The sequence below is a fragment of the Tetranychus urticae genome, chromosome 1, assembly GCF_039701765.1.
Source record: "Tetranychus urticae isolate SD_2017Ah chromosome 1, NJAU_TeUrti_SD_1.0, whole genome shotgun sequence".
In the NCBI taxonomy this organism is placed as follows: Eukaryota; Metazoa; Arthropoda; class Arachnida; order Trombidiformes; family Tetranychidae; genus Tetranychus; species Tetranychus urticae.
The window spans coordinates 21,350,587-21,373,718 of record NC_142958.1 but is presented as its reverse complement, the minus strand read 5'-3'; the positions used below and the strand labels follow the sequence as shown (position 1 = coordinate 21,373,718).

Here is a 23,132-nt window from a genome sequence, read left to right as displayed (position 1 = left end):
ATGTCTAAAGACATATTCAAAGGTAACGTCTCCTTAGCTTTATCAAGCTTAATCAAAGATAGCTTAATCATTTACCAACGTTGGTACCATTACCAGTTTTAGCGACACTTGTCGAAAGAGAAAAGATTGTTACTTTCAATTGTTCCCTCCAATTTTAACCTTTTGTTTTATGTACTGCTATAAAAAGCAAATTCATTCATTTTTGTAGTCACTTCAATTTTCCAAATTGTTGTCCAAGTTTCATACTTCTCAACAGTATTCTTAATTCTAGTTTTCATAAACTCTGCGATCCTCCATAAATTGGAGTTAAACCTTAAATTCAACTATTCTTATGTTCTTATAATAAAGTCTTATATTCAGTAAAAGTTTCCTCTCTTGAATTGTGTTCAATCATCTCTTAGGAGATCTCAGTATTTCACAGTAAGATTGTGAGCATTCAAATGCTATAGTGGTCCAAGATACGAACTCAAATACTTGTAGTGAAAGCAAGTGTGCAGTCTTCGCTCAGATTACTAACCCGAACCTTTCACAGAAAAGGCAACAAAACAATAACTTGTATCCGAAGGTACAAATTAACTTTAATCAAGTAAAATCATTAGCTAATTAATTCAATATTAAAGTTTGTTTTGATGAAATAATCCGGTAAAAATCATTAATTGAATCAATTGAATAAGTTGACTGCAATCTGGTTCAATTGTCTTCGGAAATTATTGAATTAATTTATAAGAAATACTAGTTACATTGAAAATTCGGAGGGAATTGAGTTTCTAATTGTCATCTATTTACAATTTGCACTGATTATCAACAATCAATCAGAAGCACAACTGAACAAGCAAAACTGTTGATTTAGATTGCTTGATCTTTGTTTGTCTATGTATTTTGTTACACTTGTTGAAAACAAGATTCGATTCGATTACAATTATAATGAATAGAAATTATTTTTCATTGTAAATCTTCAACTTCAGATAATTTATATTGAATAAAATCAATTTGGTTGAAATTTGAAAGCATATAAAGCTTAGCAGATGAGATAAACTAACATTTTGAACTTGAAAATTACAAGTCCTCCAAGTTTAGCTCTTTCTTTTCGAAGAAAAGTTCAAATCTTCTCTGGTAATCATTATGATAAAGCAAACTTTTACTCTAATTCTGTTAATATTCGTAATTTCGTTAGCACAAAGTGCATCTGATAGTGAACAGGTTTTCAAAGGAATATGTGATCTCCGTGCTAAACAAATAAAAGAAGGAACTTTTGATAAAATTATAAAAGCGGCGAGCGATTGTAGGGTAAGTAAAGTACATTGTATTGCGATTGTATTGTCGACCAACAAAGTTTGTCACCAAATATGCTTCGCTTTCAAACAATCGGTTTCGAGAGTACCAATTCATTTTACAACATTTCTTTTGTAATCACAAAGTCAAAGCTTGAAAGAAAGTCGAATAGACCAAGTCTAGTAAAACAAACAGACACAGTCTAGCCAGACAAACTTTGGTGGTCAGACTGCATCATGGAAATCGGAATTTGCTTATTGATGAAAATATTCAAATAAATTAAATAATTACAGGAAAAAGTGTTGACCAAAGATGAACTTGCTGCAATCGCTAAATGTGATCGTATTTTACCGTTGAACGAAGCTGATCAAGTTATCGAAACTTGTGGTGATTTTAATGGCAATAAAGACAAGTTTGACGAGGTATTTATTAAAATTTGACTGTTTTGTTTTCTTGTTTACAATAATCGAAGGTAATTCAGTTATTTAATGCTAGAAATTTCTTATTCCAGCTCATAGAATGCAAAGTGAAAGCTGTTGGTAGTGTAGGCGTAAAATACTTCGTAAGTAAACATTCATTTATTAGTTTGACTAATGCAAAATGTGAACGGCTTGATTTTGAATATCGTTTGATCAAGCATTATCATCGCTGATCTCTTTAACTAATATATTTCTTTCGACTCAAATCGCTCTTCGATCTAGTTTTGCGAGTTCGACAATCCATTTGCTGATTGAAGCATTACCATTAAAACCAAACTAAATTACAGAACAACTGAAAATGGTCCAATATTCGAGATGCCATCGTCATTATCCATTCAGTGATCGAACTGTTTTCTTATTCCATAATCATAAATTTTATTGGTTTAAATGAACAGAATCGACAGTAAAAATGAATCATAGCTTGATATACTTTCTTTTCTTCAGCATCATGCATTAAAACCAAACAAATACTAAAATAATAATCAATTTCCATGTACTTTTGAACCAGAAAAAGCAATATAACAATAACTTTTATCCAAATGTGCAAATAAAACTTCGCAAATAAAGCTGTTCAAAATTTCATTTCAATAAAATAACCTGAAAAAGAAGTCATTTACAATTGAAATATATTTGCAATTAATCAACTAGAAACATAGCTAAACAAATTAAATAAACTGATGCAAATTCGGGTCCTTCAATTTTCAACTACAGACGATCAGATGGATTGCGAATTCTAATGAATATAAGATTATTTTTAAAGTGCGTCCTGTAGATATTTTATAACGACGAAAAGTAATTTGCTGAAGGTTTGAAAGCTCAGTAGGTGAGGCGAACTAAAACTTTGAGATTTGAAATTGATCAAATCAGTTCTGTTCTAGCTTTGTCTCTTCTCAAAGAAAAGTTTCTCTCTGTTTATCATCATAACAATAAATTCAAACTTTTACATTGATTCTATTAATATCCGCGTTTTAGCCTGCCAAAAATGCATCTTATGGTCGAATATTTGAGATGGCAAGTCGACTTGGTAGGAGTGGAAGAACCAGAGGAATACTTAGTTTTATTTTTTAATGATTCTAAAGGACCAGGTCCAATGTTGATTCAATGACGATGAATTATCAACTTTTGAGAAAACTCTTGACAATTAACTATTTGATTTAGTTCCAGTCGGTGCAGTTCCAGAAGGTGGAAGTAAACCTGTACATTTGTCTCCTTTGTAAGATTGACAGACAATCTCGGGTAATCTTGATGCAGCCAGACGTACCAATTTACGACTAATTTCAACAGCTTCATCGCCACATTTGGTTCGTAGATTGGTGGTTACACAATCCTCGAAACGTTTAAAGGCACAACAACTGGTTGAGATACGTTTGTCCCATTGAATGTCAGAGATTATTTCCAGAGCTGCTTTCAAGTCTTTTGTACATGTCTTTGAGTCTTTTCGTGATTCGGAGACACATTTAGCATGTTTCTTGTAGTCTTCTCGTAATTTGGTTCCAGCAGTACAGAACTCATCAGCAACTTTTTTAACTCCACTTCCAAGGAATTCAATTAATTCTCTCTGAGATTCTGTGGCACATTGGGTGGTAAAGTTTCTGTGACATTCCTCGGCTTCACGGATAAATCCACATTGTCGTTCAATTTCTTCGTCAGTTCCAGTAGCATCTATCAAAATGACATAAAAAATGTAAACATCAATTAGCTAGACACATTTAAAATTGAGCAAAGGTTGAATCAAGAATTGATCAGACCAATAAAGAACTAATTAGAACAGTTAAAAACTTTCATTTAAAAATAAAAGTAAATTGCTGTTGACAGTTCCAAATTTGTTGACAACAAAGTTGTTTGTCAACAACTGGTTGAAATGTCCTTATCCCATTGAATGTCCGCGATTATTTCCAGAGCTGCTTTCAAGTCTTTTGTACATTTCTTTGAGTCTTTTCGTGATTCGGAGACTTGTTTTTAGCATGTTTCTTGTAATCTTTCCGTAATTTAATTAATAAGTAGTCTGATATACTAATTATAAGCTATTTATTTATTAATCTGGGAATGGTTTGAACAAATGGGCTCATGGATTGTTTAACAATTAGAGTTGGATGTAACAGTTATTGAACAATGTAACTACTTTGTTCTGTAAGATCTGTGAATTCTGTATTTGTTTGTTGTTTGAACCACAAAAGTCGCAATAGAACCCAGAAAGAATATTTAAACCAATTTTTTTGCTTAATTAGCAGAAAAAACAGTAAATTAGAGTTTTTATGCATTCAGTGATCGAACTGTTTTCAATAAATTCAACAATTTCTTGAACAACAACAGAGCTGACTGTGAAAATAAATCTTGATGTACGTACTTGCTTGACATAAAATAAGACAATTGGTTAAAATTAAATAAATAATCAATGTCAAGGTACTTTTGAACCAGAAAAAGAAACATAACAATAACTTTGATCAAGTAAAATCAATAGCGAGCGAACATTAAGATGTAGATTTTATTTCAATAAAACAACCCGAAAAAAAGTTATTAATTAAATCAATTGAACAAGTTAATTGAAATCTGGTTCAATTGTTTCCTGACATAATTTGGATAGCATTCAATTTTGGTAGTAAATTACATTTCTAACATTAATTGTCATCTATTTACAATTTACACTGATTCTCAACAATTAATCAACCAGAAGCACAACTGAACAAATAAAAGTGTTGAAAATTTAGTTGTTTGATCTTTGTTTGTCTATGCATTTCGTTACACTTTTCAAAAAGCAAGATTCGATTCGATTACGAACTATTATAATGAATAGAACTGCTGCTTCATAGTTTAACTTCAACTGCAGATAATTTATATCAATAAAAATCAATCTGAGAAAATTTAGAAGCATATAAAGCTCAGCAGATGAGACAGAATAACATTTATAAATTTCAACTCGACTATTATAAGTTCTGTTTTATCTTTTTCTCTTCTCAAAGAAAAGTTCAAGAAAATTCTTCTCTGTTAATCATCATGATCAAGCAAACTTTTACCTTAATTCTGTTAATAACCACAGTTTCATTAGCCCGAAGTGCATCTGATAATGAAGAAAGTACTTTCTATGTAGACGCTTTCAAAGAAGTGTGTTCGTTGCGTACCAAAGAAATCAAAGACGGAAATTTTGATAAAGCTATCAAAGCTACGAGCGATTGTAGGGTAAGTACAATTAATATCAATCGAAACTTGCTTATTGATGCTAATATGCAAATAAATTTATGAATTATTGCAGGAAAAACTCTTGTCCAAAGATGAACTTGCTGCAATTAGTAAATGTGAAATTATTTTACCAATGATCAAGGCTGATGAAGTTACCAAAATCTGTAATGACATGAATGGTAGTCTAGACAAGTTTACTGAGGTATTTATCCAAATTTGACTGTTTTTATTTTATTATTTGCAAAAATCGAAGATATTTCAGTTGCTTAATATTGTAAATTTTTTATTCAAGCAAATAAAATGCAACAAGCAAGCCGCTGGTGACAAAATCAACAAATTTGGGGTAAGATAACAAAACATAGTTTATTTATGTTGACAGATACAAATTGTGAAGGGATTGAGTTTGAATATCGTTTCGATTATGCATCATCATCGATAATCAGCTTCTCCTTATAACGAATATAATTTTTCAAATTACTGTTCAGTCTTTCAATTTCGTTCATCGAGACGCTGGAATGCAATTACATGGCGAACAACAACAATTTTAGCTTTTAATCTTTTTCTAGCATTCAATCAAACTCTTCGCCTTTTGTTTTGATCAAACTATTATAAATATTATACATTTATACATTACTTTATTTTATTATAATATCATAATATAATTCCATTCTTTTCTTTATCGAACAGGAGTGTTATGTAGCCTTCCAAAGATCCGTTGCGGGTTAAAGTGCTCCAAAAGTCCGTTAGTTTGGTGGAAGAAAGTTAAACAATGAAAATAAAGATTTGATTCTCCCAGTTATCATTACAATATTGTATCAAGTTCACTTTTATAATAAGCAATTGAAAGCAATAATTTTGGTTTACTTTACTTATTACCTTCCCTGATAAATACAGCTTAAACCAACTCGAAGACAGATCGGAAATTACAATGATTTTAATATTAATAGCAATAATATAACGCTAAACAGTTCATTAACCACCGAAATTTGAATTTAGTCAATTCGATCAGCAATCAAGTCTTCAATCGAAAGTATTTTCGCTTAATATCTTACAAATCATAAAATATTATGAATTTTGGTAGGAATTAATATAAACATTGCAATTGTCATTGAAGTTATAATTTAATGAAATTTTAAATTATGCTTAAAAAATATTGTACAAAGAGTTTGTTATTTACAAAAAAAACATTTACCATAAAGGTAGTTGAAGTGAATAAAAAAGGATAAAAAATTGGTAAAGATGAAATATAAAACATCTAAAGAGAACTGATGTGGTGCAGTATCGTTGCGTTGAGTGAGGCAGTAAAAAATATCTACAAAATAAATTAGAGTAAATTACAAGCTTAATGTTTTTCAACTTAAGACAAATGTTACAAAAAGTGAAATCACACAAAAGATGAGAATCCTGGCAGAGGAGCGCGGCTTCCAGCCATATTATTGATGATGATTCGTCCACCGTTTAAGTTAACACTGGGACAATCTAATTCACTATCTTCTGATGTAATGGCTGCATTATAACTTGGCGGTGCTGGTCCAGGAGCAGGCGGTGGTGGTCTTCTAGGGATGGCTGATCCACTACCACTGCCACTTGAAGAAGCTGAAGTTTGTACAACATAGGATGCAGCCCCTCTTTTCCATGAGGGCTGATTTTTGTTTAAAGTATCATTTACATTGGCATAATGATTAACAAAATGGTAAATATCATCATGCTCTGAATCTGATTCAGGACCACTGCTGCTTAGTTCACTTGGTTTTTCAGTTACACTGTCACCACTAGAGCAATATAAGTTAGCATCTTTGGTGTCCTCGTCAACCTCCTCGTCTGAATAAGTTATAGAACCGGGTGAAGGACGAGGTGGACATTTTGCGGCTGCCATGTTGATTGAGTTAAGAGCATTAGTGCTTCGACGAGAGGTTTGTGAACGTATAGTGTTTTGACGCAATTCAAAACCAGAGGCATAAGGGTTGTGAAGGTTATCAACGAGTCCAAATTCATTTTCACTGAGTGCATCATGAGATCCTCTTTTCTTGGCTTCTTGCTTGTACTTATATACAGTGTTGCAAACACAAATTGTGGCGAAAAAGACGACAAGAATCAGAGCTAAAATTGATGCTGCCGAAGTAATGAACCAGTTCTCAAAATAGAATGGCAACTTAGCGGAAAGTTCAAGCTGTGATGGAGTGGTAATAACGAGATTCGAGAAGACACCAGCATTGTTTGCTGATGGTGGTAAAGCTGGTATACTAATACCAAATTTATTGATTGTCATGATACGGAATGTATATTGAGAGGATGCTTTGAGATTGGCAAAACTGAGATCATAACTATCTATAAGTCCAGTTCGCAGTTCTTGTATTGGATACCATTCACGAGAATCCGCAGAAACACGTTGCCCTTCAATAAGATAGCCAATAATGCCTCCATATTCAGGATTTTTCCAGATTAAACGAACAGCATTTGTGGTTTGATAAAAGTTGAAATGAGTAACTGGAGGCGGAGATCCTTGTTGAGGACCGGTTGTCACATTACCACTTCTTTCTGGTCCCATTCCAACAGAGGTTTTAGCTCTTACCTTGAAATTGTAAGTCATCATTTCTTTAAGACCCTTAACTAGTAAATGATTTTCGGATACGGTCTGTTTCACCTGTTTACTGAAATCATCTTGATTTGTCTCGTAGACAACATAATAACCAGTTAGGATACCATTTGATTTGGTTGGAGGATCCCAATGAATGCGAAGACTACTCATTGTAATATCAGTGAACGCTAAAGGTCCAACAATATCGGGAAGATCTTCTTTAGTTTGAACAAAGACAGCAATTGATCTGGGTCCATCACCAGCAGGATTGAAAGCAGACACTTGGATGTGATAGTTGGTAAACATTTCTAAATCTGAAAGCTCTAAATAGGTGTTGGGTACAATTTCCATGCTTTCACGTTTATCTTCAGAGTCTTCGTCAGTAAGAGTAGTATTGGGTTTTAATTTGGACTGCCAATAAAATATTTTATATCCCAAAATTTGTCCATTTTGCTTGTCATTTTCAGGAGGTGACCAAGTAACATTAACTTCAGTCGAAGATAGTGAAATTGCTTTAACATCTAGGGGAGGTCCGCTAGGAACTGCATCACCAACATAAACTATCTTGGTTTTACTGCTTGGACCTTCACCTTGACTATTAAAAGGAATAACTTTGATTTCATATTGATGATCTCTTTCAAGATTATCAATAGAAACGCCCGTGACTGCTGGACCTTGAACAAGAGTGGATGGACAATGTACAGCTGAAACAACGGAAGACACTAAACAATATTGAACTTTGTAACCAGCACCTTTCTCATCGCCATTCCATTCTTTGATTGGTGTCCATTTAACAGAAACAGCAGTTGGGCTATAAGGAGAAACCGTAACACCGGTCACAGAAAAATCTGGAGGAGCTGGTAATGTTAAAATAGAAGGACTTTCAGGGCTCCAATTAGAATTTCCAATATCGTTGCTAGCACGAATACGAAACTGATAAGGAGTGAATGGTTTTAAACCAGTAACAGTGTATATTGTTAATGAAGGGTCAATTCTTTGAGAAACTGTGATCCATGGTCCACCTGAAGAAGAAACCTGAACAGTATAATAACGAAGAGGAGCTAAGCCATCGTAACCAGGTTTCCAAGTGAAAGTAACTTGTCTTGAACTTATTTGAGACGATTTTATGTGTGGCATGGACGGATTTGAAGGAAGCTCTCGATTATTAGTTGTATAAACATAAGCATTGGCTGGTTGACCCCAACCCTCTTTTGTACGAGCTGTAACGCTAAACAAATAATAGGTATTGGGTTGAAGTCCAGTCACTTTATAAGTTCGATCAGTTGAAGCTAGTTCATGGGAACGGTCTGAAAAAGTGTCACTGACATTTAAATTGTAAGTTACTTTATATGCTAATATTTCTCCATTGGGTTCTTCAGGAATATCCCATAAAATTCTAGCTGTGTTAAGAGTTACATCGGGAAACGATATATTTGAAGGAGCTCCAGGAACATCTTGTAATGTTTGGACTGAAAAACTTGGACTATAAACACCATCACCCAGGTGTGTAAAGGCACAAACAGAGACGGAATAAAGAGTATATTTTTTGAGTTCAGTGAGAGTTGCTGTGCGAGATTCATTTCGTTCAATCTTTTTAAACTCTGAGACTTCATCTTGACGTTGAGCTCGATATTTAATCTTGAAACCTTGGATGACTCCATTACGATGCTTTTTAGGGATGTCCAACCATTCAACAAGTATGGTTGTTGACGATGTAGCTGTTACTTTTACATTACTAGGACCTGTTGTAGGTGTGGCTTCAGATGTACGTGTGGCTACTAATCGACTGCCATTACTTGTGCCAACATCATTAATGGCAAAAACTTGAACCGCATAATTAGTAAACTCTTCTAATCCAGTAATTGTGTAAGAATGTGAATGATAGTCACCGGATACGTGAAATTTCCGGTCAGCAGCCATTTCCAACTCATTTTCCTCAGTAGTTTCAAACCATGTAATATTGTAACCTCTAGGTTGTCCATACCAAGACTCTGGTGGTAAAGGAGTCCATCTCACTCTTAAACTGGTTGCGTTAAGTGAACGCAATGTAACATTGAGAGGAGGATGAGCGGGCGGTGCTTGAAGAGTTTGAAAAGAAGGTGAAGGCTCAGAAGCTTCAATACTTCGGCCAACAATATTAAAGGGTATCAATCTTAAACGGTATTCAGTATAAGGTCGAAGATTTTTAACAATAATCGCATTTGGTTGACTGTTGTTGACAGATTCGTAAATAGGAGTCCAATTGGCATTCCTCAACTTGAAGAATTGACCCTCGACAATCCATTTACTAATTGAAGCATTACCATTAAAACCAGGAGTAAATTGAAGAACAACTGAAAATGGTCCAATATTCGAGATGGCAAGTCGACTTGGCGGGTGTGGAAGAACAGGAGGAATACTAGTTTTAATTGTTAATGATTTAACTGGACCAGGTCCAACTCTAGTCCAAGCGTTTATCTCAAACCGGTAAAAAGTGGTAGGCTTTAAATTGCCTATCCTTGTTTCATTTGTATTAGCTGTATAATTGGACACAGTCCATTGATCACGAGGTGCATCAGCAATATAATGTTTTAACGTATAGCCTATCAATTCACCGTTACTTTGAACTGGAGGGGTCCAGCCAAGATCAACAGTCTTGTCCCATAAATCCCAATACCGGAAGCTTTCAACTTCACCAGGCAAATCTTGTTCAGTAACAACATTGATAGGTGGATCATTTGCTGGTCCATCACCAGCATTTGTATAACAATGAACTGTTATCAGATACTCGGTGAAGGGCTGTAAATCAGTAATATTACTTGACAGAGGACGATCAGTGAAATGTTGTGGATCAGCATGCATTTCTTTGAAAAGTGTTCCATTCTTTAAACGCGCTGCTAATTTATATCCTTGGTTGATTCCATTGATCAATTGGGGGTCCGGAGGAAACCAGGAAACTTGAATAACCCTAGAACTTAATGCTCGAGCAGTAACTTGACTAGGAGCAGCGGCTGGTCTATCCTCTTTAGTTCGGATACAAATGGAGTCACTAAAAGCACCAACACCCATCTCATTGTAAGCAGCAACTTGAATCTCATAGTTTTGCCAAACAATTAAATCATCCAAATGGAAAGAGAGTTGAGCTGGATTGGTAACATTTCTATGGTACCAAGGTGTTTCAGCATACCTTGCCAATTTGTATCTTATTATGTAACCCAGAAGATGACCATTGTGAGCTTCACCTGACGGAGGCTGCCATTGAATCATTATGGCTGTAGATGAGCGAGCAGCTCCAACCACACCGATAGGAGCTTCACTGGGTGGTTGGGCAGGGAGAGTAACTGGAGGAGTTGAGGGACTACTTGGTTGACCCTCACCAACAGAGTTTACTGCGCTCACCCGAAAACGATAAGTCATTGCAGGCCTTAAATTATGGATGAGGATAAAATTTTGACTTGCAGAAATGTTTGCCTGAGCAACTCGCCAACCTTGGATATTTGTACTTTGATATGAAAAATCATCCCAAGATTCAGTTTCTGAGCCACTGTCTGTATTCAATTTAACCCGGCTGTAGACAATATACTTTGTGATTGGTGAGTTTCCGTTGAAACTTGGTGTCCATGTAACATTAACAAATCCACCTTGAATATTGAGTTCAGATTTGACATCAGTAGGTGGATGAGGGAGTTCAACCAAATCTAATCGAGCAGACCGTGAGTCATTACCTGCGATTGATGTAACACTACAGGTATAAATGCCCACATCAGTATTTCTTGCTTGCTCGACTCGTAAGGTTCCATCATTTAATATTTGGACACGACTTGCAGGTTTACTTGAGATTTCTTTATCATTGAAATACCATTTAAGGGTGAATGGTATTGTAGATTCATGTCTTACACCACATTGAATTTCGGCAGTATTGCTTAAAATCACTTTAACGTCTTGAGGAGGATAATTTATTTGAGTTCGTATAATTGAACGAGAGTCAGATGGAGAACTTGTTGTCTCTGTAAACAAGAATAGAAAAAATGAAAGCTCGTTAGAAATGACTTCAATAATTGAACTGGAAATAATGAGTGAAATCAGTCAAGCTTAGCAATCGTAATAATTGGATTAGATCATAAAGAGCACCATGCAAAAGTGCTTCAAGTTGATTTTGCCAAAATTATAGCTAACAATTTCAAACCCTGAAGAAAAAGAATCAATCAATTTTTTTACAAAAGGTACTCTCTGACTTTGATCGAGTTCAATGGTAGTTTTCATCAGAAATCATTTAATTTTTAATTTTGAAAGAAATTCTTTGATTATAAACCATCGTAAAGTTAATTGGCCATTGGAATCGAGTAAACTACAGGAATTGGACAAAGGGAAACTAACATCGAAACCAAGTCATTCAGAAGCAAAAAAAGTAGTAACGTAAATTTTATGAGAGTTCAAGAGTCATCATAATCCTCCATTCCAAACATTGAAATGAGTACTTTGATTCATTTGAAAAAGTCATTAGATTTTTATTGCTCATTAGCGACAGAAAGCTTCACTTTCCAGCTCTCATTCAATCATAAACTCATTTTTTTCAATAAGCTTCATCAATTTATTGTGTTTCTAAGAAAATTTGATACTCTTTATCTAATATTGTTACAAATAATAATGATGAAAATGACAAATTGAGAAAAACAATTTACTTTATTACAATACAAATGGCCAATTATGGAGTTACGCAGAGAAACTTAAACTTAACAGAAAGACTTAAACATTTTACCCTCCCATGTGAACCAAATTAAAATAATTGCAGGCTATTTAAAATGAAGACAACTTTATGCAATAAACAGGACAATGAAAACAAAGGAAGGGACACTGGCCGTAAAAAACCAGTTGAAGTTAATCTCTTTTGGGATCATTAGAATGGAAGAGACATCATTTAAAATGAATCAAGTATCAAATGTATCTTAAAATAAATGTTTGATCCTCTATTCACTTGATATAAGATTGACATAAACATTGATTTCGTACGAATCAAGGATCGACTTTCAAAAGTTTCAAGAACTATTCAATCATGTAAAAGTTTTAATAAAAACGCCATCTACTGATTATTTCATCCTATTTGCCAAATTAAGAGAGGCGTGACTCTTTTGTTGTCACAAAATTGCGTTTAAAATGACATTATACAGAGCCACCTGTGGTGAAAAATAGTTCACCATAACTCATTAATTCAGCCGAGATTTCTTTTGAAAACTTTTACTCATGTAATTCAATAATTCATGCTTTAACGATTGAGTCTGACCAACGAATACAATGCAAATAATTAGCTCTTAAACTAATTCAACTTTTAGCACTTAATCAGAGAATGTCATCAACATTAAAGACTGTTGGACAGGATAAATCTGGATCAACACGATTGAAATTGATCAAAATCAGTTCTTTTGGTTTAGTTTGATACTTTCAAATGATGTCAATCAAGGAAATATGAATTTTTGAGTTTTTTAATGATGAAGGAAAAACTTGATTAGCTAAACTTGACAATTGAGTGTTTTGATATGGAAAAGAAAAGCTTATATAATCACTTACCACGGTCAGATTGACATAGGATTGGTTGTATATAATAGTTGACCAATAAAAGGCACAAAAAAGTATGAAAAGTTAAACATGGTTTTATCAATTTAAGTGATACCTTGGAGGTTATTGTGGTTAAAGTTGATAATTTATTAAAATATGATGGCAGTAATTTGGAAGATCCTATATAAGATGATGATGGAAGTAAAGGTGGACATGTAGGCACTGTCACTAATTTGTATTTAGAATGTCTTCTAATGGTCCTCATTGTGTAATCCAGATCACATTCAGATATTTCACTAACAGTCTCATGGATCATGTTAAATAAAAAGGCACTTTTGGGTTATAAAAATACAAAAATTGTTTTAAAAAAACGACTAAAACACAAAAGAAACATTAATAAAGATGGAGTAAGATGCTAAGATGGAGAAGAAAGAGAGAACAGGCAAGGCGAGACTAGGTGCTAATAAAAGTTAGGGACCAGCTTACAGCATTCTTACTTTGCGCAGGTATACAGTAACCAGTAACCAGTTTTCTTTGTCCTTCTTATAACCATTTACCTTTTTTACCTTTTCTTACCTTTCTCAGTCTGGGAATAAGCTGGGAATATCTGTACAGCTATCCAGATCTTGAGATTGTTTGCAATAATATTATCTGTTTGTTTTACTTTTGCGTATAACTTACACATGTTATTTTCTCTGTCTATTTTTTTCTGACTTCTTACCATGTGATTTGTTTTACGTATTTTCTTTGGTGAATCTATAACAGCATAATCATGAATACTGTTAGTTCGTTTGTTAAAATTAATAGATGGTTCAACTTTTTCATCAAATCAAGGCCCGCCATTTGTGCTCTACGGTCAAACACTACGACAACTTCAAATGGAATTGGTGATGTGAATGAGGCAAAGCCCAAAACAATATCCTACTCTCAATCAAAAGCTGCCAAGGAATGGAAATCTGCTTATAATTATTTTGTTCCTCCTGATGAAAATGAAGTTTGGCCATCTAATTATAAAGTTTTTGCTTTCTGTTTAGCGGCAATTGCAGTGTATTGTATGATTTTTAGAGAAGCCAATGATTTAGATGAAGATTTGGAAAAGCCTATTTTTGAAAGATTGCCTGAATTGGAGAGACCAATGTTGGAGTCTGCATTGATAAATGCTCATTACCAAGGACTACCAAGTCAACATCTAGTGAAAAGATTAAAGGAATTGGAAGCCGAAGGGAGATGAATTTCGGATTCAGCTTAACAATTACTTTAGATCATTCTTTTGATTGAAATCGGTCGAACAGCATCGACTCGTGTCATTAACAGTAGCTTAATTCATGTACAAAAGTTAATGTTGTTTAGATATTTATTAAAAGCTGACATCCATGTTTAATCTTCTTCTCCGGTTTAATCAAAAGATTCTATCAATAACTTTTTAAATGAGTGACATAAATTAGATTGGAACAATGTCGCTCTAGATCTAAAACAATGCATAAATCGGTTTAACTAAATAAAAAGAGACTTTGATTTCACATAAGAAACATCTTTATTTATTACTGGTTTCTTCAACAAATAGCTTCTTACTCCACAAGCGGACATAGTCTTCCTCCGAATAGTTTACATAATTTAGGCTTCGATGCCACGCAATTCCTTCTGGATTTTGACCCAGTTTTCAAAGGGTCCTTTGTTGGGTCGGTATTTACAATAGAAACCATCTGGCTTCAGTGTACCGTTAGCCCGAAGTTTTTCATACTCGCCCGTGTCCCATTTAGTGAAACCCCATTTTTTGGAGATAACTATCTTTTGACGACCAGGGAACTTGAATTTAGCACGTCTCAAAGCTTCAATAACATTGTCTTTGTGGTTTTCTTTAGCTCGAACAGACATCATAACTTGATTAATGTAAACTCGGGCTACAGTACCTTGAGGTTTACCAAAAGCTCCTCTCATTCCAGTTTGAAGCCTATCAGCTCCAGCACATGATAACATTTTGTTAATCCTAGAAAATGAAGGAAAGAGTAAGTAAATGAGTCTTGGTAACATTGTGAAAGTAAAACGCAGTTAAAATACAAACCTGATAACGTGGAAAGGGTGTAGACGAATTCTCAAATGGAAAGCATCTTTACCACAGGTTTTAACAAGATACTTGTTAGCACAGATACGTGCGGCTTCAAGAGCTTCCGATGAAATTTGTTCATATTCATTAGACACCATATGCACACATAGTGGAAACTCATCGACCTTAGCCTTTTTCCTACCCAAATCAAAAATACGAATCTTAGCGTCTGGAACACCACGACAGAAACGTGATTTTGGATAAGGCTTGTTTTTGCAATAACGATAACTGTTAAAGAGAAAAGAAGCGAAAAGATATAAGCCGATTAGTTAATGATGACAAAGTCATTAGATGATGCAAGGTCTCAGTCAAATTGAGTAATACTATCAGGAAACATAAATAACATTCAATTTAAGGTAAAAGAAAGAGTTGAAGATGGTGAAAATAAAGATGTAATGTATAAAATAACTTACCATCGAGCAGGACGTCGTCCCATTTTTAATGGTTGGTCCAAACAATATAAAATAAAAATTAAATTAACTTAGAAATATGGTAAAGGTACAACCTGAATCGGTACCTAATCAGTCAATTAAATAGAGAGAGTAATGAAAAACTTGCGGAAACGGATGTCTAAAGCAGACAACTGATGGTTGTCATAGAAACATGAATTGCCATTCTGGTTAAACACGCCGCCAATTTTGTACATCAAACGGTAAATTGATATTTATTTGTTTTTTGGTAAAAACTGATTTTTATGAAAGTTATTATAACTATTATTAATATAATGTTCAAGAATTTATTCAGGGATAAAATTATTTATAATATCCTCAAAGAGATAACCAGAAAACTGTTACTGTATTTATAAGAGAGCATTCTCGTGTGATAAGCTTACTGTAATGAATATCACAGCCTCGGAAAGCTTAAATTACAATTAAGATAGATTTTAGAATTATAATTTCGGGTTTTAATATTTTGGTGAAATGATGAAAACGGAGTTTTATGTTTTTGGCTATTAATATGGCTAGGGAATACAGTTTATCAACTTTTAAATCTTTAAAGCGCGCTATTTAATTTTAACTTTCAGTAATTTTAAAAATTCATTTCATAGCTTGATCAAACCTTACTGAAAGCGCTATAAGAGGTAATATTATTTTGAACTTTACCATTGATTCATGATATGCTTCACTTCATTCTGTTACCTTGAAATTTTCTGGATTATTGTGATCATGTCTTTTCATCATTCTGTTTCTAACATCCACTTTCTATCACCTTTCTTACATGAAAAATCAAATTGAGCTTTACTTTTGATTAACGTCTTAATTTACCTTCGATATTTTCTTGGAGCAGACTACGAGATGGAATAAAGTGAGAAAAATGTTTTTTCTTAAAAAAAATTATTTATTAATCACAGATAAACATAGGAAGAAATCGATACAATATTTAGAAGGTGGGTTCAGTGAATGGTGGGATGAACAGGTGTTACATAAGCTATGTAATTTTGATTGACTTTGGAACACAAATGATGAGATTTGCATTAAGAGATGTGCATTAACCAATACAATTGGTAAAACCATATCTTTGGCTGAGTTTATTATTTGGTTTCCATCTTTTCAGTTTGTGCTTTATCACCACTTTCAACTGGTTGATGGACTTGGTTGGTCAATGTAATTGGAATCTTCTTTTCTCCTGTAACAGCATTGACAACCTTCTTTGGAGCTTTGATCTTAAGAACACCATCAACTCCTAAGCTTGACTCGATTTTCTCAATTTCTACATTTTCTGGTAAGATATATCTCCTCTTGAATGCTCGTGAGATGAAACCATGTTCATCAGATCTTTCTTCATGTCTTGCTTCAACTACCAGATGATTGTCGGCCAATTTAACGTTTATCTCCTCTGGTTTGAAATGGGCACAATCAACATTAACCTCGAATTTATCTTCGGAATCGTTGATTGTTGTCATTTCTTGATTGAGATGCTTAGACAATTGGTCCAATTGACGAAGAGCACGATTCATTTGACCCCATGATCTTCTAGGGTAATCCATAACTGGTTCACGGTAAGCGATGATTGGATAGTACTGATCTGATTGATCATTTAGCATTGATTCAAGAATAAGTGGAACCAAAGACATATTTGTTCAATTAATTACGATTAAACACAACACAATTTAAAGTACGAGAAAATGGAAACAGGAGAGTAACAGTTCGAATTAGCTTGATAACGAGTATTGGACTTTTTGACTTGATTAAACTTAGAAATCAAAAAAAAAACTGAATTAAGATCAAACAGTTAATTTGAAGTTAGCTTTGTATTAGCGAGTTTCAATATTGTGTTTAGACCTGAGAACGATCCGATTAAAGATCGATCCGGATCGATCCTGCATGTAACGATCCGAGCTCGATCCGATCTTTTTGCAGAACGATTAATCAATAAACGGATCGATCCTTTTTTATTTTATATTTAGCATGTTTTTATCGGTCGAAAATCACGACAATGAGATAATTTGAGAATTTTATTTTATTATTGAGCATAAATATGAAACTCATTCGCCCTAACATTACATTCATAAGAAAATTATTATCAAAAGTGAAATTTTGATCAAATTTAATTCAAATTTTCCCGCCGCTTCTTGCACAATGAGCTGAGTATCATAATACTCAGCTTGAACACAGAAGAAAACACAAAAAGGTCATTTCTTACCCTGACTTTTTTTTGTAAACCTAGCCGTTAGCATAGAAGTAATAAAAAACTAATTTAAAACTCTTAAATATAAAAGTTTTGGTTGAATTTCTGCCAACCAAAAATTTTGAAAAAAGATCGTTTGGGATCGATTAAAGCTCGATCCTGAATCGAAGTTTTGCCTAACGATCCGAGGATCGGATCGATCCTAAAAAACAGCGATCTTCTCAGGTCTAATTGTGTTATTACAGCTTCACTGTTTACTGTTACCAGCTGTGTGGAGCTTCAACTTGCTTTATACTTACTCACTCCTTTTACTGGAAGCTTCTAGAAACGTCAGATGCATTCATGAACTTTCAGTTGTTTTCCAGTATTGATTTTCAGTGACTTTCAACGAAGTATAACCTTAAATAGTATGCGCAATAATTTTATTAGTTTACGGTTGATAATAAATCCTGTTCTGAGAAAGTTCCAGTAATATAAGAACGAGAAGCAACCTTAGCCGGTATTTTGCAAACTAATGACCAGAGAGCTGAGAAAAGAGCAGACAAAGCGGTTGAAAGGTTACCGTTAATTGTTTTCCCTTTGTATTCAATGTATCTTGCTCTTTTGGCCTATCAGATCAAATAACGAAAGTGACCTCTACTAAGATTTCTTTTTTGCACAATATTATCCGAAAATTTGACTCGATTATTTTAAATTAACATTCTATCGTTCCATAATAAATCATAATTTGTTATCTTCTATTTGATTTGATCTCTTTGTATCAAAAATTTGAAAATTAAGCTTAATTTTCCTCGAATCTCATGTATCACTGCGGTTGCTATTACTCTATTATTGATCCATGCAAATGATGGAATTTATTAAGATGTTAATTTTGATTGAATTACTTTATTTTCTAATTTTTTAGTAAACTCATTATTCTTCTGACATCATGAAGAACTATGCGACTATGGTTTGAATGAACTAACTTTTAATACTACTAATAGTATGCATTTTAATTAAAAAATAGCAATTTTTGCGTCAGTTCATCTCATGAAAAATATCATAGATTAAGTAGAGTAATGAAGTAGAGTTGAAATAAGTATCGAATCGTTAGGCATGAATAAATTACTTGAATAAAAGTTGAATGAATGTTGAGCTGACTCAAATGAATTCGTGAGTCGATTGCGTTAAAGTTCAATTACTCCATTTGATTTTCTCTTTGAATGGAACTTGATAATATTAGTGTCAATGAATAGCAAAAGAACAAGAATGATTACTTAAATAAATAATTTTATTGCAATCATAAATACATTGCAATTAGATACAATAGAGATCTTTACAGAGCGAGATTTTTACAACATAAGAGAGTATCACACATGCATTTTCATAAAAAAGCTCATGATTTAATACTACAATTTTAAAAACCTAAATTTAGAGATTGGACCAGAATTTGATTTTGATTCCATATCTTTGGCTTAATTTGTTTGTTCATTTGGTTTCCATCTTTTCAGTTTGAGCTTTATCAGTACTTTCAACTGGTTGATGGACTTGATTGGTCAAAGTGATTGGAATCTTCTTTTCTCCTGTAACAGCATTGACAACCTTCTTTGGAGCCTTGATTGAAAGTACACCATCAACTCCTAAATTGGACTGAAGTTTATCGAATTCCACATTCTCTGGAAGAACATATCGCCTTTTAAATGATCGAGAAATGTAACCATGTTCATCAGATCTTTCTTCGTGTTTAGCTTCAACAACCAGATTATTGTCAGACAGTTTAACGTTTATCTCTTCTGGTTTGAAATGAGCACAATCAACATTAACCTCGAATTTATCCTCGGAATCCTTGATTGTTGCCATTTCTTGATTAAGATGCTTAGACAATTGGTCTAATTGACGAAGAGCACGATTCATTTGACCCCATGACCGTCTAGGGTAATCCATAACTGGTTCACGATAAGCGATGATTGGATAAATATCATCGAAACATGGATGATTCAATTGATCGAAATTTTACATGTGTTAATGAAGATCTCCAAAATTTTTCACTTTTTTGTCTTTCCGCGTTAAGGACTGAATCTTTCGCACAATCTATGGAGATCATACAGAATATTGCTATCTTGTTAGTCTACAACTCTTTACCGTAAATCTTTATTTTGTATTTTACCATCACATTAATTTCCAATCCATTTCGCTTCATGATGTACAATTACACTTTCATTATTAGTTGGACTTTTACCTTCAATTGGATTAGACTAATTCATCTTGCTGTCAAGTAACTATTAAACAAGATAACTTTTTCAGGGAAACTCTGCCAAGATACAATGTTGCGCGCTAAAATCGATATAATCGATATCTGAATTATCATTAACGAAAACTCTTTATATGCAGTTAATTCTTAATGGTATTTGTATTTCATAATCATGTTGTGCTTTGGTACGTAAGGTAATGATTATGGGTTAAACTAAAGCTGTTATTCACCTAATTGTTTGAAATATGATTAAATCTAATCGTGGGCCAAGATTCTTGGTTCAATACATTGAGTAAGAGTCAACATCTAATTTACTAGAGTTTATTGTCAATATTGGTCTAACATTTCAAAATTGGGGGGTTCATAAAGGATATCAAATAATGAATGAATAATGATTAACTGAATCCTTGAATCCATTCAGTCTCACACCTATGGATCGCTAATCATCTAAAAATTTGAAACTTTCATTGAAAGGAAAGACCGTTTGCTCGAGCAACGGATTTCATTGACGTTCTTCAAGATTAGTTACCCAAAATCCTGTGACTGGTCCAAAATTGGTACCAAAATAGAGCGTTGTATTGAAGATGAATAATTTGATTTGATCAAAATTTATCGATTTTCATGTCCAAATATATCATAATTTTTCAGAATATATCCAATTATCCAAATATCCAATATGATATCCAATTAATAATAGCACGAGACTCTACTTTAGTCTATTATCTTCAGTCAACAGATTGGGTTGAAGTCCAGATATTGATTAACAAATGAATGCACCTAAGCATTGCTATGTTATAAACAATCGTGCCTCCGATAATATTGAGATTATGTTGTAGATGGTTGAATAACATGATGAAATCAGAATTTTACTTGCATTATCTGACTTTTTTAGGGGATACCAGATAGATAATACTAGTGCATTAGGGGCTGATTGAAGCTAAGAGAAACACCTATTTATCTTTACAAGATCGAGTACATGGGCTTGAGTGAATGAGATGAGATGATAGTTACTTTGAGCACCGTAATATTATAATATATTAGATTACTATTAATAGATAAATTGACTTGTTTTCATATATAAACCATTCACTTTAGTCTCTCCTTTCATTACAATGTTTACTTACTTTTCATCTGCTATTAGAAACTCAGTCTAAATAGCAGTTTAATTTGTGTTAAGCTAAATTAATTATAATCAATAGCTTTCAGTTTTCACAATTATTAACAAGTTATGTTTTCACTGTTTAGTTTTCAATTGCCTCAACCTCTACTAAACGTATTAATTGGAGTTGTCCTCTTCTGGTTGGTAAAGTATTTGTTTTACACAATAAAAAGGATTCGTTCATTACCGCCTGGTCCTTGGGGTCTTCCCATTGTTGGTTATTTGCCCTTTCTCAAAGACCATGTTTACCTTCAGTTTGACCAATTGTCTAAAAAGTATGGACCAGTTTATTGTTTAAAATTGGGTGATTTCGATGTGGTTTTGGTTTGTGATTGGCCTCATCTGAAAGATGCTACTTCCAATGATGCCTTACTTGCTCGACCATATGAAACACTCATTCCTGGTGGTGGCGATGACCGAGGATTTTCTGAAATGTCAGGGGAACCTTGGCGTCAACACAAACGTTTATCATTACACATTTTACGTAATGTTGGTTTGGGAAAGAGTAAAATTGAAACTCTGATTAAAGAAGAAATTGATCAATTTCTAGCAACTTTAGATACTGGCGGTGAACCTGTTGATTTTAGTGAAAAAATTTATCCATCGATTTCTAATAATATTTCCATATTGTTATTTGGTCATAAATATGATTACAATGATCCTGCTAAAATCGCAATGGACCGAGCTCAAATGGGTTTCACTAGTTTGTTCAAATTTGCTGGAGTCTTAGCATTTCTTCCTTGGTTAACTAAAGTATTTTTCTTGCTTGGTAAGTTTGATGTACAATTCATACAAAAAAATGCCCAAGCTATCGAGAAATTCATTCAAGATGAAGTTGACAGACACCGAGAAAATTACAATGAAAATCATGAAGTCGTCGATTACATCGATGGTTACCTGGAGGAGAGAAAAAGAAGAGAGAAACAGAACATTCCTGAAGATACTTTCACCCTTGATACAGCGAAGCGAAATGCAGGTGCATTTTTCGGGGCTGGTTCAGAGACTGTACACAGTACAATGGAATGGGCAATATTATACCTTGTAAAATATCCAGAATATCAAGATAAAATACGTTCAGAGATAGCTGATGTCATTGGATTTGAAAACAGACCAGATTTTGCTGATAGAGCAAGAATGCCATTTACAATGGCATTTATTCATGAAGTTCAGCGGATTGAATCAATCATTGCAAATAATTTACTCAGAAGAGCATCTGAAGATACCAAAATTGGTAATCACTTCATACCTAAAGATACGTTGGTGATGTTCAATTTCTGGTCAGTTAATCATGATCCTAAATTATGGCCTAATCCTGATAAATTTGATCCAACTCGTTACCTTACTGAAGATGGTTCTAAAGCAGTGAAACCACCTTATCTCATACCTTTCAGTGCTGGTAAAAGGAACTGTCCAGGTGAAGGTTTAGCCTACGTGGAATTATTTTTATATTTAGTTTGTATGGTACAAAGATATCGTATCAAAGTCGAACCAGGAACTGAAATATCTTTTGAAGCAGTTTTCGGAATTTCAAGACGACCAGCTAACCTTCCGCTTTTCATTTTTGAAAAAATTACCCAATGAGACTAAAAATTGGTTATTAAGTACTTCTAAGTACTCATTCGCAAATGATATTGATGCAACTGATTATCTGGTATTTTTCCTCGTCTTCTAAATATTGAATATATCAAGATCTAAAATCAATTTGTTTTGCTTCGGTAAATTTTGCCTGCTTTTACCTCATGTATTTGTTAAATAGCTAATCTGACTATTCCATCTGTATGTATTCATAACTCTAATATTTCATCGCACAAAATAAAATGAGCTAATTCAATCAAAGCCAATCATTCAGTTAATCTTTTAAATTAAAGGTTCACTATTCAATGCATTGCAATGCTATTCAAAATTTGCTCATCATGAAAGACTGTTATCGTTTCTCACCAACCCCTCACTTATCTAGAAACATTGAATCAACT

General features: G+C 33.6%; 8 protein-coding genes and 1 pseudogene across 8 annotated transcripts; 4 read left to right on the top strand and 5 right to left on the bottom strand.

Moving 5' to 3' along the window:
- The first annotated feature begins 1,022 nt into the window (after positions 1-1,022).
- Positions 1,023-2,317, top strand: LOC107371892 (uncharacterized). The gene is made up of 4 exons (XM_015940043.3): positions 1,023-1,287; positions 1,566-1,694; positions 1,784-1,834; positions 1,974-2,317. The coding sequence occupies exons 1-4, from the start codon at positions 1,123-1,125 to the stop codon at positions 2,004-2,006; spliced, it is 378 nt and encodes a 125-aa protein (XP_015795529.3). The 5' UTR covers positions 1,023-1,122; the 3' UTR covers positions 2,007-2,317.
- Positions 2,318-2,808: 491 nt separating this feature from the next.
- LOC107362203 (uncharacterized) lies at positions 2,809-4,109 on the bottom strand (annotated as a pseudogene).
- A 553-nt stretch (positions 4,110-4,662) lies between these two features.
- LOC107372311 (uncharacterized) lies at positions 4,663-5,781 on the top strand. Its single transcript, XM_015940521.3, has 4 exons — positions 4,663-4,928; positions 5,002-5,130; positions 5,221-5,271; positions 5,616-5,781. The coding sequence occupies exons 1-4, from the start codon at positions 4,746-4,748 to the stop codon at positions 5,652-5,654; spliced, it is 402 nt and encodes a 133-aa protein (XP_015796007.3). The 5' UTR covers positions 4,663-4,745; the 3' UTR covers positions 5,655-5,781.
- Positions 5,782-6,030: 249 nt separating this feature from the next.
- sdk (sidekick cell adhesion molecule) lies at positions 6,031-13,632 on the bottom strand. Its single transcript, XM_015940518.3, has 2 exons — positions 13,051-13,632; positions 6,031-11,492 (listed from the first exon to the last, which is right to left on the bottom strand). Exons 1-2 carry the CDS (start codon positions 13,352-13,354, stop codon positions 6,313-6,315), a joined length of 5,484 nt encoding a protein of 1,827 aa, XP_015796004.2. The 5' UTR covers positions 13,355-13,632; the 3' UTR covers positions 6,031-6,312.
- LOC107372310 (uncharacterized) lies at positions 13,543-14,419 on the top strand. The gene has a single exon (XM_015940520.3). It carries the CDS (start codon positions 13,811-13,813, stop codon positions 14,267-14,269), a length of 459 nt encoding a protein of 152 aa, XP_015796006.2. The 5' UTR covers positions 13,543-13,810; the 3' UTR covers positions 14,270-14,419.
- Positions 14,420-14,553: 134 nt separating this feature from the next.
- Positions 14,554-15,670, bottom strand: RpL10 (ribosomal protein L10). Its single transcript, XM_015940519.3, has 3 exons — positions 15,556-15,670; positions 15,101-15,370; positions 14,554-15,025 (listed from the first exon to the last, which is right to left on the bottom strand). The coding sequence occupies exons 1-3, from the start codon at positions 15,576-15,578 to the stop codon at positions 14,653-14,655; spliced, it is 666 nt and encodes a 221-aa protein (XP_015796005.1). The 5' UTR covers positions 15,579-15,670; the 3' UTR covers positions 14,554-14,652.
- A 789-nt stretch (positions 15,671-16,459) lies between these two features.
- Positions 16,460-17,414, bottom strand: LOC107359319 (alpha-crystallin A chain). The gene has a single exon (XM_015925803.3). The coding sequence runs from the start codon at positions 17,214-17,216 to the stop codon at positions 16,674-16,676; it is 543 nt and encodes a 180-aa protein (XP_015781289.2). The 5' UTR covers positions 17,217-17,414; the 3' UTR covers positions 16,460-16,673.
- Positions 17,415-19,022: 1,608 nt separating this feature from the next.
- On the bottom strand, positions 19,023-19,751 carry LOC107371985 (heat shock protein 23-like). Its single transcript, XM_015940134.3, has one exon. It carries the CDS (start codon positions 19,691-19,693, stop codon positions 19,238-19,240), a length of 456 nt encoding a protein of 151 aa, XP_015795620.2. The 5' UTR covers positions 19,694-19,751; the 3' UTR covers positions 19,023-19,237.
- Positions 19,752-21,091: 1,340 nt separating this feature from the next.
- LOC107359347 (cytochrome P450 2J4-like) lies at positions 21,092-22,995 on the top strand. Its single transcript, XM_015925828.3, has one exon. The coding sequence runs from the start codon at positions 21,229-21,231 to the stop codon at positions 22,738-22,740; it is 1,512 nt and encodes a 503-aa protein (XP_015781314.2). The 5' UTR covers positions 21,092-21,228; the 3' UTR covers positions 22,741-22,995.
- Positions 22,996-23,132: the final 137 nt, after the last annotated feature.

Coding starts and splice junctions, on each gene's coding strand:
- sdk (XM_015940518.3), bottom strand. CDS start 13,354: ATGATCCATGAGACTGTTAGTGAAATATCTGAATGTGATCTGGATTAC. Junction 11,493..13,050: donor CCTATGTCAATCTGACCGTG/GTAAGTGATTAT, acceptor TCTTGTTTACAG/AGACAACAAGTTCTCCATCT.
- LOC107371892 (XM_015940043.3), top strand. CDS start 1,123: ATGATAAAGCAAACTTTTACTCTAATTCTGTTAATATTCGTAATTTCG. Junction 1,288..1,565: donor AAGCGGCGAGCGATTGTAGG/GTAAGTAAAGTA, acceptor AAATAATTACAG/GAAAAAGTGTTGACCAAAGA. Junction 1,695..1,783: donor ATAAAGACAAGTTTGACGAG/GTATTTATTAAA, acceptor TTCTTATTCCAG/CTCATAGAATGCAAAGTGAA.
- LOC107372310 (XM_015940520.3), top strand. CDS start 13,811: ATGAATACTGTTAGTTCGTTTGTTAAAATTAATAGATGGTTCAACTTT.
- LOC107359347 (XM_015925828.3), top strand. CDS start 21,229: ATGTTTTCACTGTTTAGTTTTCAATTGCCTCAACCTCTACTAAACGTA.
- LOC107372311 (XM_015940521.3), top strand. CDS start 4,746: ATGATCAAGCAAACTTTTACCTTAATTCTGTTAATAACCACAGTTTCA. Junction 4,929..5,001: donor AAGCTACGAGCGATTGTAGG/GTAAGTACAATT, acceptor GAATTATTGCAG/GAAAAACTCTTGTCCAAAGA. Junction 5,131..5,220: donor GTCTAGACAAGTTTACTGAG/GTATTTATCCAA, acceptor TTTTTATTCAAG/CAAATAAAATGCAACAAGCA.
- LOC107371985 (XM_015940134.3), bottom strand. CDS start 19,693: ATGGATTACCCTAGACGGTCATGGGGTCAAATGAATCGTGCTCTTCGT.
- LOC107359319 (XM_015925803.3), bottom strand. CDS start 17,216: ATGTCTTTGGTTCCACTTATTCTTGAATCAATGCTAAATGATCAATCA.
- RpL10 (XM_015940519.3), bottom strand. CDS start 15,578: ATGGGACGACGTCCTGCTCGATG. Junction 15,371..15,555: donor GGACGACGTCCTGCTCGATG/GTAAGTTATTTT, acceptor TCTCTTTAACAG/TTATCGTTATTGCAAAAACA. Junction 15,026..15,100: donor CACCCTTTCCACGTTATCAG/GTTTGTATTTTA, acceptor TTCATTTTCTAG/GATTAACAAAATGTTATCAT.